This window comes from Protopterus annectens, chromosome 10.part0 (genome assembly GCF_019279795.1).
Source record: "Protopterus annectens isolate FY-2018-M chromosome 10.part0, PAN1.0, whole genome shotgun sequence".
Classification (NCBI taxonomy): domain Eukaryota; kingdom Metazoa; phylum Chordata; order Ceratodontiformes; family Protopteridae; genus Protopterus; species Protopterus annectens.
The window spans coordinates 16021330-16041739 of NC_056744.1; the positions used below are offsets into that span (position 1 = coordinate 16021330).

The 20410-nt window shown below is 38.9% G+C and overlaps 1 protein-coding gene across 3 annotated transcripts in view; it reads right to left on the reverse strand.

Annotated features, from left to right (window-relative positions):
* The window catches only part of MYO15B (myosin XVB), a 1190858-nt gene that overhangs the window by 133833 nt on the left and 1036615 nt on the right, over positions 1 to 20410 (reverse strand). For all 3 annotated transcript variants that reach the window (XM_044084949.1, XM_044084950.1, XM_044084948.1), the window contains 2 exons: positions 15127 to 15204; positions 10573 to 10669 (listed from right to left, as the gene is read on the reverse strand). In XM_044084949.1, coding sequence (XP_043940884.1) covers positions 10573 to 10669; positions 15127 to 15204 — 175 coding nt within the window. The remainder of the gene's footprint in view (positions 1 to 10572; positions 10670 to 15126; positions 15205 to 20410) is intronic.

Below are 20410 nucleotides of genomic sequence, written 5' to 3' on the forward strand. Positions count from 1 at the left end.
ACTCCACAACAAGTACAAATATGACTCTGTCATTGTCCATGTTGGTGTGAACGACCTGAGACGTACCTCCCTGGACTACATGAAAAGAGACATGGAAGAGCTCTCTGGTCTTGTAGCCCAGGCAGGTATGACCCTAGCCCTGAGTAGCATTCTGCCATCACCCAGAATGATGCCGCAGTACAAGGACAAAATGATTGACTTCAACAATTGGCTAAGCTTCTGGTGCCATTCTAAAGGGATCCAGTACCTGTCTGCCTGGGATGACATGGTCGACAGACCACGATGATTTGAAAGAGATGGCCTGCACCTGTCACCCCTGAGATTCCGGATACTGGCTAAAGTTCTTGACGCCCCTATAGTGACATTTTTAGGCAAGATTCAAATGACAAATTCACCACCATAACAGGAACAGGCAAGCAAAAACTGAGGGTGATGCTACTCAATGCTAGAAGTCTAAATCTCGAAATGCACTCACTCGAGAAACTCCTTAAAATGGAGAACATTGATATCTGTGCAGTGACTGAGACCTGGTTCAAGGCTCCAGAGAGCACCCCTGCACTACCAGGCTATAACGCATACCACACTTTTCGGCCATGTAACCTGGACCGGAACACCAAAGGCGGAGGTGTGTCCATATTCATTAAGGAAATCCACACCTCCAGGCTAGTTGCTCAGCATAATGCAGCCGAGGTTATCCAAGTGCAACCAACTCTGGGCAAAACTGCAATCCAAATTGTAACTTGCTACAGATCACCCACCATGCCCCAGGATTCCCACTCCTCTTTTCTTGATGTACTGGAAAATATTAGGGTTCAACCAAACACCCTAATAATGGGTGATTTCAACTACCCCACCATTAACTGGGAAAACTACTCATGTACCAACTCCTTCACTCAACGCTTTCTGGAATTCACAAACTCCAATGCCCTGGATCAACTTATCCACACCCCCACCAGGGGCAACAATATCCTAGATCTAGTCATTACCAATATGAGTGACCAGTGTTCCACACCTGAAGTCAACGCCTCATTGGTCCGATCCGACCATAAGCTAATTACCCTAGATATCCACATCCTGCCTCCACCCCCCCCCCCATTAAGGAAATCATGGTAAAAAATTTCTCCAAAGCCAACTTCATGCTTCTTAAGACAGAAGTGGTGAACTTCATGACACCCATGCAGATGGACAATACAAGTACGACTACCGAATCCTACACAATTGCACTTTATAAGCACTTACATGAGTGCATGGATCGTGATATCCCAAACAGAACCAAGACGCTATCCTCCAAAAAAGGAAGCCAATCTGGTGGCCCACTGCCATAAACAAAATGTACAACTGAAGGAAGAAACTCTTGCAAAAGAGAGTAAAATCCCATGAGTGGAGGAGCTCCCTGGTCAGCCTTAGTAAGAAGCTGCGATCCCTGATAAAATCCTCCAAAGCTAGTTACAAAAACAAAATCGCCACTGATTCTAATGACAGCCGCAAAGCATTTTATAGCTATGTCAAGAATCTCATGGCAACACTCAGATCTGCTCTGAGTTACAGCACAATGGCACTAAATATACAGACCCAACTGATATTGCCAACATCCTGGCAGATAGGTTCAGTGCTAACTTTACCCCCCTCTCACCCCCTAAGGAGCCCATCTCTATACTGGAAGAATGCAAAGTTCCTGTAATCACAGCTGCACAGGTAAAATCCACACTCTCCAAAGCCAAGAACACAGCATCCATGGAACCAGACAACATCCCAGGCTGCTTTCTACACGAACTACAGAACAAACTGGCACCCCACCTAAGTACTATGTTCAATCATAGCCTCACCTCAGGCTTTGTGCCTGCTGAATGGCGCACAGCAAGGGTTATCCCACTCCACAAGAGGGGAACCACCACGGACCCTGGGAACTACCGCCCCATTAGCCTGACAAGCCTGGTCTGCAAGGCCATGGAACGTATCATCATGGAACTTATAAACAAACACATTGGTAATCTCCAAACTCTGGATCCCACCCAGTTCGGGTTTGTAAAAGGCAGATCATGACTCCTAAACCTGACAGACTTCTTTGAAGCAGTCACCAAAGCCGTAGACAAGGGTAAGGTGGTTCATACAGCCTATCTAGATCTTGCCAAGGCTTTTGACACCACCCCCCACTCTGGAATTATAGATAAACTCACTAAACTAGGTATAAATCCCTATGTCAAAAGATGGGTTGCCAACTGGCTCACTGACAGAACCCACACTGTGAAAGTAGCAGACTCCAAATCCGACTTCAGACCAGTGACAAGTGGAGTACCACAGGGTTCAGTCCTGGGTCCTCTCCTGTTTGGCATCTACTTCTCTGAAGTACAGGCTAACACAGAAGGTCTTTGGCTAACGAAGTTTGCAGATGACTGCAAACTAGGAGCCATAATCAAAACTCCTAATGATGTGAACATCCTACAAAAGGGCCTCACTGAGACAGATGGCTGGTGTCAAAACCATGGACTCAAACTCAATGCCAAAAAGTGCATTGTCATCCCCTTTGGTAAAAACTATGTACCCATGAACTACAACATAGGTGGCAGTATACTTAACACCGAAAGTGTGATAAGAGACGTTGGGACACAGGTGGACAGTAGTCTCTCCTTTGATACTCACATCGCGCCACAGTAGTCAGGAAATCCTTCTACGTGGCACACCTCACCACAAAAGGGTTCTCATTCAGAAAAAAAGAGGTCATTGTTCCCCTCTACTCATCACTCATTAGACCCATTATAGAGTACAACACCCCTTTTGGTATGTACCTCACAAGACATCTGCAACAACTGGAAAGGCAGCAGAAATACTTCACAAAGAGGATTAGCAGCCTCAAACAGATGCCCTACGCAGACCGTCTCAAAAAACTCCAGCTTTACTCCATCGTATATCGCCTAATCATAGGTGATCTCTGCCTAACATACAAAGCTATGTCAAACCCAGAGCTGTTGGACATGCTCCACTTAAATAAATCCCAATCCCTCCAAGCTACACGCACTAGGGACCTAAACCTTGTCACCACAATAAACAGAACATGCCGGAGGGATAGATTCCTGTCCCAGAGACTTCCCACACTCTGGAATAAACTACCTATCTATATCAAACAAAGCTCGTCATTAACACTCTTCAAGAAAAATCTTGATAATTGGATGGGAAATAGGAAATCACCTCTGTGGCTCTGCTCAACAGTGGCACAGGAAAATAATTTTCTTGGGTGGCAAAAGCCAGGGTACCTTTTTGGCTGGACTTGTACAGGCCCCAGGGCCGATAGCCTAGTACCTACCTATGAACCTAAGTTATGCAAACAAAGCTAGATTCAGCAGGTGTAAATTTAGTCTATGCTACAGCAAACAAGGCGTACAAATTTCAGAAAGAAACAGTTCAAATAAGCAGGCACAATAACCTTTTAACCAGGCTAGAAGGGCAGAATCTACCCTCTCCTCCCACAAGAGTGCAGACCACACCTTCTTAATGTAAAATAAATGGCCTGAAGCCCAAGTGTTTAAACCAGAACTATTACACTTTTAGAATAACCGACAATGAGCCTTCAATCAGCAATTCCCAATTTAGAAGGATATAAGCTACATGTCCTGCCACAACAGTGCAGACCACAAACCTTCTTAATGTAAAACAACTGGTCTGTTGCCTAAGTGCTTAATCCAAAAGGCTTAGAATAACAGTTACAATTTAATCAGGCTACTATACTACCAAGCAGTAATAAATGCAGCAAAATAAATACAATTGACTCATTTTCAGAAGAGGCAAAAGCAAAATAAAGTGCAATATTTTTTTTTTTTTTTTTTTAGTAAAGTGCAAGGAGAGAGGAAGGAGGAGCAGAGGTTAATAACCTAAGTAGGTTGGCCTTCTCAGATGTTTTCTTTGTATTAAGTAGAGTGAACACCAGACTGGGAGGGGTGTCCAAGATCAAATTTACAGTAGGGGTGGGCAACTGCAAAGCCACCAACTATAACAACAGCTCTACAAGAATAAGATGGGAGGGAGGGGGAAAACTGTTTCAACAGATGAGAAGCATAAAACAATGCCAGAAAATATATAAAATAATTCAGTCAGGCAAAATTAAGACAATGCAGAACTCAGAAAGGTTAAAATGCCAAGAAATACACACACACACACACACACACACACACACACACACACACACACACACACACACACACATATATATATATATATATACACACACACACACACACACACACACACACACACACACACACACACACACACACACACACACACACAAAATTCTTCTGTACCACTACATACATAACGCGGTAAAGTCAGACAATGTTCAAACTGTGTGGCTAAAGACATACCTATAAATCTTATTTGTAGTAATTTGAGTTAGTTTAGTATTCTAAATAAAGAGCACCACACTACAGTATAGTTAAAATGTTTCTTGCTATAATTCTCTTAGAAACAACTGTAAGACAACTACAAATCCAGAAAGTCCAGAAAACCAGTCTCTACTAACACCATCAAAAAAACTACTAAATAAACTTAAGCCTACTACCTTCACTGCCGACAATTTCCCTGCTGACTTCCTGCAAATTGCAGCAGTAGCAATTGCATACCCTGTATCCATACTTATACACAGGTCATTATCTGAAGCTTATGTGCATACCATCTGAAAAATCTCCCATATCTTACCTTACATAAAGGAGGTAACTCCACCGAATCAACAAACTATCACCCAATTGCAATTCTATCCCTTCTCTCAAAAATTCTGGAAAGGATCATACACACCCAGCTTATGAACTATCTCCTTACACACCAGCTCCTATGTAATACCCAACATGGTTTTCACCCCTCTCACAGTACCACCACACCCCTACTGTCCTTTACTAACACAGTTAACCAACATAGAAACAATGGTCAATTTGTATCAGCCATATTCCTGGACATGTCCAAGCCCTTTGACATGGTTAACCACTCCAAACTCATCTATGTCCTTCCCTCCCTTAGCCTTAGTCACCACAATATCACCTGGTTTCAAATTTACCTAGCAGAACGTCAAAAGGCTGTCTGCTGGCAACAAGATCTTTCACTCCTTTGCCCTCTCACCTTAGGCATTCCCCAAGGCTCCATCCTTGGTCCTCTTCTTTTTTCTCTTTTTGCCAAGCAGCTCCACTTGGCTATACCCCAGACCTCAGTGGTTCAGTATGCTGATGACACTACCCTGATTTGCTCAGCTTCCTCCCTCAAAGACCTCCATACCATTACTCAACATTCCTTCTTATCCACTAAATTGTGGTTCACTAGCTCCCAACTTATCCTACATCCCAACAAAACAAAACTTATTCTCTTCTACCCAACCAGATACACCTCCCCATCCACAACCTTCAGTATCCTCTCTAAAATTAAAACTATTATCACCCCAACAAACCATACCCAATTACTAGGAGTGGAAATTGACAATAACCTGAAATTTGATATTCACATTGCCCAGTCCATTAAAAAACTTCACAAAAAGCTAAGTCTTCTATATAGAAACAACAGATTTCTGGCAAATAACACAAAAGCCACCATTGCTAGAACCCACCTCCTCTCAACTCTCTTGTACGCATCCCCAATCTTAACCAACCTCAGCAAAACAGATCTAGCCAAACTTGAAGCCTGTTACAATAAAATCTCCAAGTTTGACACTAATGCCTCATAAAAGTCACATCAATGCTCATCACTTATGCAGCTCAAGTGGCTTGAACTCCCTCAACTTCTTCTCTTTAATTAACTTACCTTCGCCCACAAAATACTCTATCAATCAGAAAAAACCCTGCACTCAGTGATCTCATTCAGCCATATTCCTCCTCAAGATCCCTTCGCTTCAGCAACAGACTACTTCTACACACCACCAAAGCTAACAATTCAGCAGGTGGATCACTTTTTTCCAACTACATCTCCAAACACTGGAATAATCTACATAACTTACTAGTAACTAACTCCTCAGCACTTCAATTTAAAAAACTTCTAAAACACACCTTACTAACACCTGGCTCTGCACCTGCAGCTCCCCTGGATAACCTATTCCTCCTTTTCACTCATTTATCATTACTCTTACTCTACTAGCATGATCTGCCTCTAATGGTAGTTTCACTTTAACTGTACATAACCATTTGGGTATATCCACTAAATGTAAACAACCATATTTTACGTAAATTATTGTTGCACTACTTATTATGTCTGAAACCACCATCTTGTATGTATTTGCTTCTCACTTGGCTGTATTTGTTTCTCTATTGTATGTATTTGTTACTCTTGGAGCTTTTCTCCCTGGCATCTGCTGAAAAAGGACCTGTGTCCAGTCAGACTTTCCTCGTAAACAAATGTAAAATAAAATAAAATAAAATAAATAAATAATAATAAATTGTACCTTAGGTTTTCAGCTGCCTGGTTATCTTATCAGCTATCCATTTAAAGTGACGGTTAAAAGAAAGATGGTGATAGTCTATGTCAAGGCCTAAAGATTTAAACTTATTGACAGTCTGAAATTTGTTTCCCAAGTAATCAAGAACTGTAACACAATCCATGGAATGCAATTTATTGCTAGAGGCAGAAAGTAGACAATTGTTAGAGATGATAGGAGCTGATTCACCTACATGCAGTGCCAAAGAGACTATAAGTCTGTTTTTAGTTGTTGCACAATGCTGCCTAAGGGGGGTCCTGACCTCAAAATTAATGTGTCACCAGCATAAGGTAAAATAGCTGAAGAAGAAAACATATTTGGTATATCAGTGATGAAAAGTCAAAATGAAGCAACTAGGGCTGCAGTAAGCACCATCTCTTAATGACCTTGTGTGCTAAAAGTACCCAGGTCAGAAAGATTACTACCAGATTGCATTATGAAGTTTCCGCTAACAGTTTTGAAAAGTTGTAATGATATCATATCCAAACTCATAACTTTTCTAGATTTTCTGTAACACTGAGGGGTCCCATGCTTTTGAAAGCTCTACTGAGGTCAACAAAGAGACCTACTATTTAGTAGAATTATTTATAAGTAAATACGCAAATAAACAGGAAGTTGGGTGGCTGTTAATAATGCTTCATCTTGCTGTGTGAACTGTACAACTGCAGCAGTTATTTCTTAAGAGTGTTGGAATGAGATATTTGAGCTGAATAATTCTGTCTGCAAGGAAGAATGTGTGCCCCATTTAGCCTTCCTTGAAAAACTAGGCAGGGGTTAAGCAAGAGTGCTAGCCCACCTTTCAAATGGCATGATGGAAAATACAATTTGCAGATAGTGTTGATTGGTGATATGCTTACATTGGAAGCATCAGGTACATATGTATATGTAACAGTCTAAAATATGCATGTGCCAACATGTAACAGTTATCAGAAACTGTGCATCCTGCCCTACTAAAGATTTACATTCAACGCTTAGCATAATCAAGCTGCTAAGTTGCAAAATTCCTGCTAATCTAACGCAACTTATTTCTCTTTCACTGAGTAGATGACTGCTTTACCTCTAATTTTCATATTATATATACTTGTGAATTTGTGATATATGGCTGTATCTAGTGCTCATGTTCAATGCATGAACTCAATTACCTTTCAGATGTGTACTCTTCTGAACTGTTGTTCCTCTGAGAAAGCTTCTTCTGTTGGTCATAGAGCTAACGAAATAAAAAAAGCAGCACATACTCTAATGAAAACAGAAAGGTGTGGGGTAAATCATTTGACAGAGCAGACATAACGTAGTTTTAAGACCTGGAGCCCCATCTCCATCCAGTCTTTTGTTTTATTTTGTTTATTTTTGAAGCAGATAAAACTCTATTCTCTTAAGATTTATAGCACTGACAAATCTTAAACTCCCAATGGGACATAACATGCCCTAAAACAATGACAGTATGAGTCTGAATTTAAAGCAACCAAATCTTAAAGTGTTTTTTCATAATAATACGTGTTAATTGGGTGCCATTTTTGACAAAACACATACATTTTCCAAAAGGCAGTGCATTTGGTGTCTTGCCTTTGACATTCCTGTTATTTATTACTATTATTATTGTTATGTATTATTTTACATAAATATTATTGTTATTATTATTATTATTATTATTATTATTATTATTATTATTATGTATTAAGTTATTTTACATAAATGCATTGATCTGTGCATTTAGGAAATGTTTGCATTTTGCCAAAATGGTCTTCTGAGCCATACCCCTGTTTTATCTAAATTAATGTAGTCACCCATTGTACAGATATTGTGAGTAGGCAGAATGTATATTAATTCTGTGACTGTAGTGTCTTAGAGTATCCCCATTAGGTACAATGATTTCAGAGTTAGTAAACACATGTAGCAGAGGTAAGGAGGAGCAACCCCCCACATTAGGACATGCTGAAAGATTGCCTTGAAACTAAGCCATTGAACGTAATAATTCACTTGTTTTTCCCAGAATTACAGCTGATTTGTTGAAATATTTGGACTTGTAGCATCGAGTCTTGCACTTCTGATAGGCAGCCATATTTATGAGTTTTTGCTTAATATCCATAACACAGCTGTTTCCCATTATCCTAATTCCCATTGGCATCTTACTTTTTTCAAACTGTTTATTGGATGTTACGATGGATTTTATTGTGCTTACACCCCCACTGTAACTTGTTGCTTACTTATATATGACCTAGCACCAAACAGCTACAATAAAGTTTAAGCTTTCATGGCTTAGCCACTTTTGTCAAAGTTATATATTTTTCCATATATTGAGCTAACAATCAATCTGGCAGTTACTTTAGTTAACTAAGACTCTGCTGTTAACAAGCTGCTTCCTGGAGGAGACAATGTTTGGAAACAGTGTTTGATTCCTATCATCTGCATTTGCCACTGTTGTGATTCTGATCAAGTTGCCCTAGAAAAGGAATAGGTGTGTCCAGGGGGACTTAACCAGTTAACAAATTATTAAAAATAAATAGATAACATAAATATGTCAACATTGATGTTGTCCTAATTTCTCTAGATAATTAGTTTCAACGGTACCCAATCCTTTCAGCTAATTGGTACAAGTACTCTTTCTTTTTTAGATGCACTGTCTAATTGTTAAGTTGCATCTCACAATTATTTTATTACTGCATTCACTGTTTGGTCCATAATCATTCAAAAAGATACTCATACCGAAGAGCTCTGAAAACTGGTATTAAATTAATATAACCTCTCACTCCATTTACTCCCTCTGCATAAAGGTTTTTTTGTACCAGTTCATGTGTTCTAATATATTTTAACACATACTCATGTAAGACCGATGCAAAAGACTATAATTTTGTTCCCACTAAGGTTTGAAATTGTGAGAAAACAGTTTTGCAGATCTAATTCTTATAACATTAAATAGATATCCCATTATCATGAGTGTTTGTCTATGCAGCACATCAGTTTTTATTACACAAGAAGTACTTACCTACCTGAATACCCAAGTCCTTATATATATATGTGTGTATGTATGTATGTATATATATATATATATATATATATATATATATATATATATATATATATATATATATATATATATATATATATATGTATGTATGTATGTATGTATGTATATATATATATATATATATATATATATATATATATATATATATATATATATATATTTACCTTCTTTAATGCTGCTTTTTTATAGCATAGGCGTTCTTCCTACTCTTAGGTCCAAAACTCATCACCTTTAATTCCATCCATCCATGCATCCATGCATCCATCCATCCATCCATCCATCCATCCATCCATCCATCCATCCACAAGCTCTTTTCTCATTTTGCACATGGGGGTCAGGGTGTCACTTCAACAGTGGCACTCATCTAGAGCCAAGGTTTACACCACTGGTTGGCTAGCCTTGCCATGGTAGTTATGCCACACCACACACTTGTGCACATACACTCATACCTATGGCCAGTTTAGAGTGTCCAGTCCACTTTCTGCATGACTTTGGAATGTGGGAAGAAACCACAGCACGTGGAAGAAACCCACACGAACACAGAGAGGACATGCAGACTTCACACAGAAGACACCCCAACAGAGAATCGAACTGCAGAACCACCTTTAAATCCACACTACTAATACTATTTCTTTCTATTTGTCCCTTCACTTATATTGCCCTGTTATCTTTGTAGAAATGTATTATCCTTTCACTTTCTAGGGATTTTAATAATTCAGTGTTTTTGAATGATCTATGTTTATGAACAGGGAATAAGATCAGATCTAACATTGATCTCTGTTGGATACCTTTAATCAACCTTTGAGATATTACTGAGGTATTACTTGATTTCCCATTCCATAAACTTTGCAACATCCAATTCCTTATCCATCTTAATGGTAAGTTACTCACCCTTATCATTAATAATGTAGCATGATCTACCATATCAAAAGCTGCTTGTAATCATGGATTGCAGCATCACCCTGTAACCCTGCTTTCAGTGCCCTTGCACTCTCAATCAGAAATGTGTGACAGTGACTTCATGACTGTATTGATGTATATCTGTGTACGTTTGTCACCCCCCACAGTTTTGTAGGAGATATAAAATACAACAGAAATTTCTTACCGTTGTTCTTTTCCACAAATAAAGCATACTCCTTCACTGCCTTGTGTTCTGTTACTCCTAGCTCAGCGCATATCTCTCTCAACACTTCTGCAGCAACCTGTAACATTTAGGAAAATATAGACCATTAAACAAACTCACTTTCAACAAGTCTTCAGTTTATGATTAAGTTATTGTTTCTCATTGCATATTCATAACAAAATGTACTAGTACAGAATTTGCAGACTAATTATGTGCAGTAAAATTTTTGTAGGCCTAGACCGTCTGTGCATCAAGCCCACTGTTTATGGTAGCAGTTACCAGGAATACAAAATATGATGTGACTAGTTGTATACTCATTGATTACAGGCCTTCTACATGAACTTCATTAGTCTGGCATGATACCTGTCTTGCAATATACTGAAACATAATGATCCTAAAATACCTTGGTAAGTCAGGTGAGCTCAAGTGTAGAGGTAATACTGACAAATAACAATAATAAATAATAACAATAATAAATAATGACCATGCAAGGAAGCACAACAGTGTTGCAGTCTGACTACAGATATCTGTCTGTCATATTGATCAGGCCTTAAAAGCACTGTATTATGTGACAGCCTAGCAGGAATTTTTATGTGTCCTGAGGTAGGCAGTTTGTACATAAATGCAAAACCGAGTACAAAAAGACACTGGTACACAGACGTGATATAATACCTTTTATTGGACCAACACAGATTTTACATCTACTTGAGCTTTGTCAAGAATTATTACATTACTGATGTTAAATACAAGGCTTAAATATCCACTTGTGCCTAGAATGGAAGTACATAATTTATGTCCAAATGGCCTAAAAATTAAAATAATAATAAACTTGAAAAATGCTAGTGTGGAAAAATTTTGCAACTGAGACTATCTCTCAGAGACAGACACGTGTGTGTGTGTGTGTGTGTGTGTGTGTGTGTGTGTGTGTGTGTGTGTGTGTGTGTGTGTGTGAGTGAGACAGAGTGAGTGAGTGAGACAGGGAGAGATTGACATTCTAGAAGATCGGGTCATGCCCTGCTAAAAAATCAGTTTTGTATGTTACATTAGAGTTAGTGTTAATTTAACTAAGAAGATAATGCTCAGAGCGACTGTTCTGATATTTAATTAGACAACAGATCACACTAGAAGAGATGTGTAAGGAGATTATTTAAATTCAGAAAAGCAAGTCAAAGAAATTATAATTTGTAAATTGATATTTTTGTCTGAACAACAATCTTTGTGCAACAGGTATTTGGGATAACAAAATATGAATTAGCAATAATGCCCAGTTCACAATGATGAGAAAGACGGGGACTCCCAAGAGAATAAGATATAGGGTTAGAATGTATGGATGTTGTGTTCAATTAATACACCACATAGGTCATGGCATAGCTAACTCAGAGAAAGAAAGAGAAAGAAAGAAGAAAATATGTTGTTATATTAAAGGTTCTGCAGAACAGTTGAACAAAAGTATCTTATACTGTTAACACTGTTTGAACATTAAGGCCTTACTGCTTGGTACTTTTATGGCTACTACTGTTCTGATCAGAATGTTGCCTTATCTGAAAGTAACTAGTATCTTGTCATGAATAAAACACAGGTGCTAAAAAATAGACCCCAGTAATCTTAACAGATACTGTTAACATTCTCAGAAAGTCAGCAGTTTGGATTCAGAGAAAATTCATTATAAATGCAAGGCTGAGGGTGATGCTGTTAGAATTTCCTTGGTGTCTTTCATATCCCTCCATATTCTGGGGCAGAAGAGCTATGAAAATACTTTCTTGCCCTGAATTCACTGGGCATGTTTGGGATGTGAAAGACTAACCAGCTGAGATTTACTCATCCAACAGTATGCTGGTATACAAGCAGAGATGAGCCCACTGCACAGAAACATGGATATGTTTCAGTAAATATTTATTTTGTCCCATCACAGCAGCACGTTCTCTTTTCTTATAATCATAACAGACACATGATAGAAATACATGGTAAATATGATCAGAATCAGAATAACATTTATTGGCCAAGTATGCACACATACAAGAAATTTGACTCTGGTTTCAGTGACTCTCCAAGTATGAATTACATAAATTACATGCATAAAACTATTAAGAACAAGACCAACGACATACATGCAACTATTCAGAACAAGACAAAAAAGTAAATATACATATACATAGAAGGTGCAAAGTGCAACTCAGTGCAAGAAACACTGAAATAAACTGAAAGAAACAAGTATTAACAATATGTACACAATACTGCAGAATCCTCGGAGGTTTGGGAAAAAGAATACCCCAACCTAATAAGCTGAATTAACCATTTATGAACTTGAAGACCGGTGGAAAAAAACTGTTCTTATATCTGCTTGTTTTGGTGCATATTAATCTCTAACGCCTGGCAGATGGTAATAGTTCAAAAAGATGGTGGCCTGGATGTGAAGGGTTGGTGATGATTTTCCCTGCCATTTTCATGACTCTGGAATAGTACAGGTCCTGTAAGGAAGGCAAGCTAGCACCAATGATATTTTCGGCAGACCTGACTATTCGATGTAACCTATTTTTGTCATGATTAGACAGAGATCCAAATCACACTGTTATGGATGAGCTGAGAACAGACTCAATGACTGATGTATAGAACTGATATGGGAAGGTGTTATTTACATAAAAACGAACCTCCAGCACAATGCAAATAACACAAGCGTTATTCTCATATGGAGTTAAACTCTTTCATCCCCTAATGTGGAGACTTCCTCAAAACTGCATTACAATACCTACACCAACCTTTTTATGTAAACAAACAGATAGGTGGAACATACAAACCTATCCTGAGAAGGGACAAGATAAGTACAGCTAGTAAGCAAGAAATTAGTCTTAGTAATATTAAAGAAGATTTGGGGTTGAGTTTTATTACCACCTATAATAGGGATTCGGGCATTGTGGTTCAGTTAATTAGGAAAAATTGGGAGATTTTAACTATGGATCAAAACGTGATCAGGAAATTTGGCTACAAACCCAAAATAGTATATAGGCGAGATAGGTCATTCAAAAATATATTGGAAATGTGCAATAGGTATGATACTGGTAAATACAATAAAAAGATGGGTAATTACAAATGTGGAATGTGTAAATTTTGCGTGCACATATTGGAAACACAGGGCAGATTTAATTTAAATGGGAGAGGGTTATTTATCAATGGACATTTTAATTGTCAGAGTAAAAATTTTGTATATATGGCTAAGTGTTTAAAATGTCCAGTATTTTAAATAGGAAAACATGCAAGCATTTTAAGGAAAGAATATGGGAGCATTTGATTGACATACAGAAGAAAAGATCCACCAATGCTTTGAGTAGGCATATACAGGCACATAATGAACATGTATTAAAATTTTTGGTCTTGCAGCATGTTGTTTAAGACATACAGGATAGAGTGTTAGATGTCTATTTGGATGTGTGTGAAGTAAAATGGCAGTTGTGGTTAAATGCAACCAAATATTCAGGGATCAACGAAAATGTTAGTATAACCAGTTTGCTTAAAATTAAGACTATTTTAGGTTAAGACCAATGAGTTTTTTTAATAATTGTGTTGTCTTTAATATTTTTAACAATAAATTAAGGTATGTTTAAATATTTTATTATTTTGTTACCAATATAAGGTTTTTTGAATTTTAGTGTTGAGTTGTTTAATTGATAATTTAATTGTGGCATGGTATTATATAAAAAGGTTGGTGTAGACATTGTGATGTAGTTCTGAAGAAGTCCTCACATTAGGGGATGAAAGCACTTAACTGCATATGAGAATAAAGTTTGTGCTATTTGCATTGTGCTGGAGGTTTGTATCTATTTTGTAGCAAGTTTGTGTTCTTCTGATGCTTATTAAGGTGTTATTTAGAAAAGGCTTTGATTAAAACATGACAATAGCAAAATTAAATGAAATATCAAAATTAAACATGTTAGTCATTCATCTGTTTATTTATGCCTGCACTTTGTGGTACTCTTGTTGGGTATCTACCTTCATGCTATACCACTGTTTGTGTTCTTGCTACTCTGAGTCACTCATCTCCTGACTAAGACAGCAAGAACAATAACTGATCAACTTGGTAGTGCTGGTACAGTAACACAACAGAGCTTGGGGACTATCCTAGGAACATCATCTAAGCATAGTTACTCTGTTTTTTTTTATAATAACCTAGAATGGAGACAGAGCATATCATTAGCATCCATCTAGAGCATAACATTAGCATCTGTCTTACTTTGTGAGGTACAAGCCATCAGTACATGAGCTGACCTCTAGGATTTTTGATCCAGTGGCACTGCTGGCTATCTCTCAAAATAGGGAGAGTGCCTGTTAAATGTCCAATCATCTTATCATGGCCAGCCATACTGGCTGTTTGAGTCTATCCCATACTTGAATTGTCATGTTGCAAATATAAATCTAGACATTGAGCTGTAAGGTCAGTTATAAAAATTATTTTAATTTAGAAAATGTTTTATGGTCTTGAATTTCCTTCATCTTCTTTAATCATCATGTTCTTGAGCTTTTACTTTCTCTTTCTGCACTTACTGTAAAGGTCCGAAGTTTAATGGTGTACTGCTTTCCTCCAGGTAGATGCACAGGTACTCTGCGGGAGCTCCGGCCTTTCTATGGGAGACAGAGATGCAACATTAAAAGATTAATAATTACTGCAATGAGCATTAGCAAATTTCATTATAGAAAGCCAGCCTTACTTGGATGGCATCTTAGTAGTACAGCCTCAGCTTGACCCTACGGATCATTTTGACATGCTGAGGACTGTCCATGTAGGAGCTCGTGGAATTTACTCTTTAAAAAGGAAATGTGTTGGTTATAGATGCAGCTGGAGATGGACCCATCAACTACTGGTTTCAAATGATTCATTGATGAAAGAGTCTACAATGTAGTCTGATGTGTATGCATACATAGTTTCATAGTTTCATAGTTTCATAGGTTCATACTAGGCTAACTGCCTTTGCAAGCCATTTTAAGCCTAGCCAATAGCCATAGTTTCATAGTTTCATAGGTTCATACTAGGCTAACTGCCTTTGCAAGCCATTTTAAGCCTAGCCAATTATCCCCTGTGAGATTCAAACCCTGTACCTTGTGTTTGTAAGGCAAACACCTTAACCATTAGGCCACCCTCCCAACCCCCTTACATACACCTTATTAGACCTGTTTATGGAATGCCAGAGACCAGGAACTGACAAAAAAGGCAGATGAAGGCAGGCTTTTATGGAGCTATGTCTGCAGTTTTTAGCTCAAACTATGTATAAGATGTTATCATCCCCATATGTGTAATTCAACCCTCCTGCCATCCTGTCCTCAACCTCCCACAAGGTGTAGGGTATTAATGTGTGTGTATGCGTGTGTGTGTGTGTGTGTGTGTGTGTGTGTGTGTGTGTGTGTGTGTGTGTGTGTGTGTGTGTGTGTGTGTGTCTGTGTATGCACATAGAAGTTTGCCAGAATTAATATTAGGTTTTTATGAAACTATTTGTGAACTCTTAGAACTCTCTTCCCCTAGTTAACTTTCAACCACCCTCTTCTTCCCTCATGGATAGGACTTAAAACCGATTTCACTTATGGATTTAATTAGAAACTGCCTCCTAACTGAAACTATTGGAAAAGGGGTTATTAAAATAGTAACTGCAGCTTCTAGATGAGCACAATATTATTTATGTATATGTGTATATTTGTATAGACAGGCACTTGTTTACATATATAAACTGTACTTATATAATATATATGCAGACACACACACACACACACACACACACACACACACACACACACATGCTTGTCTGTGTGTGTGTGTGTGTGTGTGTGTGTGTGTGTGTGTGTGTGTGTGTGTGTGTGTGTGTGTGTGTGTGTGTGTGTGTGTGTGTGTGTGTGTGTGTGTGTGTGTGTGTGTATGTGTGTCTGTGTGTAAGTGTGTTGGGAGTCCCATGAGCCAATCAGCTCCCGAATTAGAACTTAGTTTTTAGTAAACTCTGATAGAGCAAACAGCATGGTGACTTCATTGAGACAGGTTAGTTAGGAAAAGTAATCCTCTACTTAATATCTGCTACATATAGATATAAAATATGAATAGATGTGATTTATTCAACATCTGATGACCACATAAACAGTCTGAAAATAGTATTTTATCATTCATAGTCTGCTGACATAATGTCCTTCATCCCTACTCACCCCTCAGGGTCCTGAGGTATTATTGAACCCCAAGTTGTCAGTGGCATTGCTAGATATTATCCCCCAACTCCTAAACCACTTATACAATCTTATTTTTCAGGTATTCTTTATATGTAGCAAGCCCACAGTCAGGGTTGCCAACCGTCCCTATTTGAGCGGGACTGTCCCGGCATCAGCAGCTCGATCCCGAGTCCCACACTGCCAGTTAAAATCCCAGTGAAACAGCTGCCGCTTTGTTTTTTTTTTTATTGCCCCATATGCCGGTATATGAACCAATCAAAAAAATCACATTGAAAAGAAGAGGGTCCGCTGTGCGATTTTTTGATTGGCTTGTATACTGGCATACTGGCCAACTGCATTACAAACCTTTTCTTGGTCTTCACTTAGTGTGAAACACATTTTTTTTTGTTCTTATCTGGCCCGTTAGAAATCTGACAACCCTGCCTACAGTACATGGGTTTTGGCAAACCAAGCAAAGAGGCCAAAGACCCATTTTTATACTAAGTACATAATCAACATACTTTAACAGGGCACGTTTTATACCACAGAAAGTGTGCCCTGTTTTCATCTATGAACAAGGGTATTTATTTATTTTATTTGTTTTAAATCCTACCCCTGAGAGTAAGTTGTTCTGGATTTACTGTCCTAAATCTAAATTAATATGAGCAATACAATGCAAATTCTTGATCAAGAAAGAAAAAGAGCTGATGCAATTTTACCCAAATAAAGACATCATAAAATTAATGACTCCACTTCAGAGATTCTGCGTTGCCTCAGATAGTAACCTTGATAAAGTACAACTGCATTTTATATACATCGGTTTGATTTAGAATCGATAGTAATATTGTCAGCACAGTTTTTGCGGCAGTAGTACCTAATTTAACATCACTATACGTGTCATGCTGAGTATGTATCTCATTATGCTGTTGCTGTGCTTTGCTCTCTTTTATTGACTTTAGCAGCCTACTAAATATTATTTTTTAAATACATATCACCTGTGTCCTCCTTGGCTTGTTACCATCCCTATCAACACTGCCAAAGTTCTTCTTTCAGAGAAATGAACAGGGTAAAGATTAAATGTTGCGAGCAGTGGGTCAGTATGTGCATGGTGGTAGTGGTGGTGGTGTTTGATTTTTGTAGCTTTTTAAGTGGCTTCTGTTAGTCTTCTTCACATGCTCATAGGTTCATGGGTACTTAGTAGGCTTGTGATCAATGAGGATCTTTGGAATCCCAGCCTGGCATTCCCATGACGTTTTTAGCACTTGTAATTTAAGTATGAACAAGCCATAGCTGAGCAGAGCATTTACATGTTACTCGTATCCTTAAGGGATAAGGGTGGCTGTTAGTAAATGTGAAACTATTGCTACATTGTCTCAGGATGCCCATTTCAACCGAGCTGGCTACATAGTCAGTTGGACATAGTTCCAGGTGCTTGTTAATGTGGGCTGAAGGAAGAGTAACACCTCTGTTGTTTGGAGTTGATTACTGGACTATGTGTCAGCTAGGGGAGAGAGTGCTGGTCTCATCACAGCTGCACACAATTATGAATCATTGATGCTTTGTTCCTTCTACCACCAGAAACAGAGTATCACTAATCCCAGGCTGTTTCATGAGAAGTAGTATTATCCCAGATGTTCCTGGGAGGTGATGGGTAGGTATGGTGTTAAGGAGAGGAATACAGAAGGTCAGATGGTAGTGGATTTTGAAAAAAGGATGGACATGGCTGTGGTGAATACATATTTTAAGAAGAGGGAGGAGCATAGGGTGACGTACAAGAGTGGAGGAAGATACATAAAGGTGGATTATATCCTATGCTGGAGGCCTAGTCTGAAGGAGACTGAAGTCCGCAAAGTGGTGACAGGGGAAAACGTAGTTAAGCAGCATAGGATGGTGTTGGAGATCAAGAAGAAGATGAGAGTGAGGGCAGTGCCAAGTATCAAATGGTGGAAGCTGAAAAAGGATAACTAAGGTGGAGTTCAGGGAAGAGTTATGACAGGCACTGGGTGGCAGTGAAGAGTCACCAGATAGCTGGGCAGACACAGCAGAGGTGGTAAGGGAGACAGCTAGAAAAGTGCTTGGTGTAACATCTGTACAGGGGAAGGAGGACAAGTAGACCTGGTGGTGGAATGAGGAAGCACAGGAAAGTATACAGAGGAAGAGGATGGTGAAGAAGAAGTAGGATAAAGGATAATGCAGGAAATGTACTCACACGTGAGGAGATGGAAAGAGTACTTTGAGAGGCTGATAAATCAATAGAATGAGAGGGGGAAAAGGTTTGATGATGTGGGGATAGTGAATCAGGAAGTGCAGTGGATTAGCAAGGAGGAAGTAAAAACAGCTATGATGAGGATGAAGAATAGAAAGGCTGTTGGTCCAAATGACATACCTGTGGAAGCATGGAGGTGTTTAGGAGAGATGGCAGTGGGGTTTTTAACAAGATTGTTTAATGGAATCTTGGAAAGTGAGAGGATGCTTGAGGTGTGGAGAAGAAGTGTATTGGTAGCGATTTTTAAGAATAAGGGTGATGTGCAGAGCTGTATTAACTACAGAGGGATAAAACTGATCAGCCACAGCATGAAGTTATGAGAAAGAGTAGTGGAAGCTAGGTTAAGAAGGGAGGTGATGATTGGTGAGCAGCAGTATGGTTTCATGCCAGGAAAGAGCACTACAGATGCAATGTTTTCTTTGAGGGTGTTGATGGAGAAGTATAGAGAAGGTCATAAGAAGTTGCATTGTGTCTTTGTGGACTTAGAGAAAGTATATGATAAGCTGCTTAGAGAGGAGTTGTGGTATTGTCTGAGGAAGTAGGGAGTGGCAGAGAAGTATGTAAGAGTGGTACATGATATGTATGAGAGCAGTGTGACAGTGTTGAGGTCTGTGGTAGGAGTGATGGATGTGTTCAAGGTGGAGGTGGGATTACATCAAGGATCAGCTCTGAGCCCTTTCTTATTTGCAATGGTGATGGACAGGTTGACAGATGAGATCAGACAGGAGTCCCCGTGGACTATGATGTTTGTGGATGACATTGTGATTTGTAGTGAGAGTAGGGAACAGGTAGAGGAGCCCCTGGAGAGGAGGAGATATGCTCTAGAGAGGATAGGAATGAAGGCCAGCAGAACTAAGACAGAATATATGTGTGTGAATGAGAGGGAGGACAGAGGAATGGTGAAGATGCAGGGAGTATAGTGAGTTTAAATACTTGGGATCAACAGTTCAGAGTAATGGTGACTGTGAAAGAGAGGTGAAGAAGAGAGCTCAGGCAGGATGAAGTGTGTGGAGAAAAGTGTCAGGAGTCATTGTGATAGATGAATACCAGTAAGAATGAAAGTGAAGGTCTACAAGATGGTAGTGAGATCAGCTATGTTATATGGATTGCAGACAGTGACACTGACGAAAACACAGGAGTCAGAGCTGGAGGTGGCAGAGTTAAAGATGTTAAGATTTGCATTGGGTGTGATGAGGATGGACGGGATTAGAAACATACCTCTCAACTATACAGAGTTCTGCAGAATGTCCAGCTTTTTCCTCATATTTTTGGTCTGTTTTTCATAAAATTGTGGTTTTCTGGCAAATTAGTGGCAAATCATTGCAAAGTGAAGTTAGAAAATAATGACAGACATTTGAGTTTCAAATTTCATATGCTTCA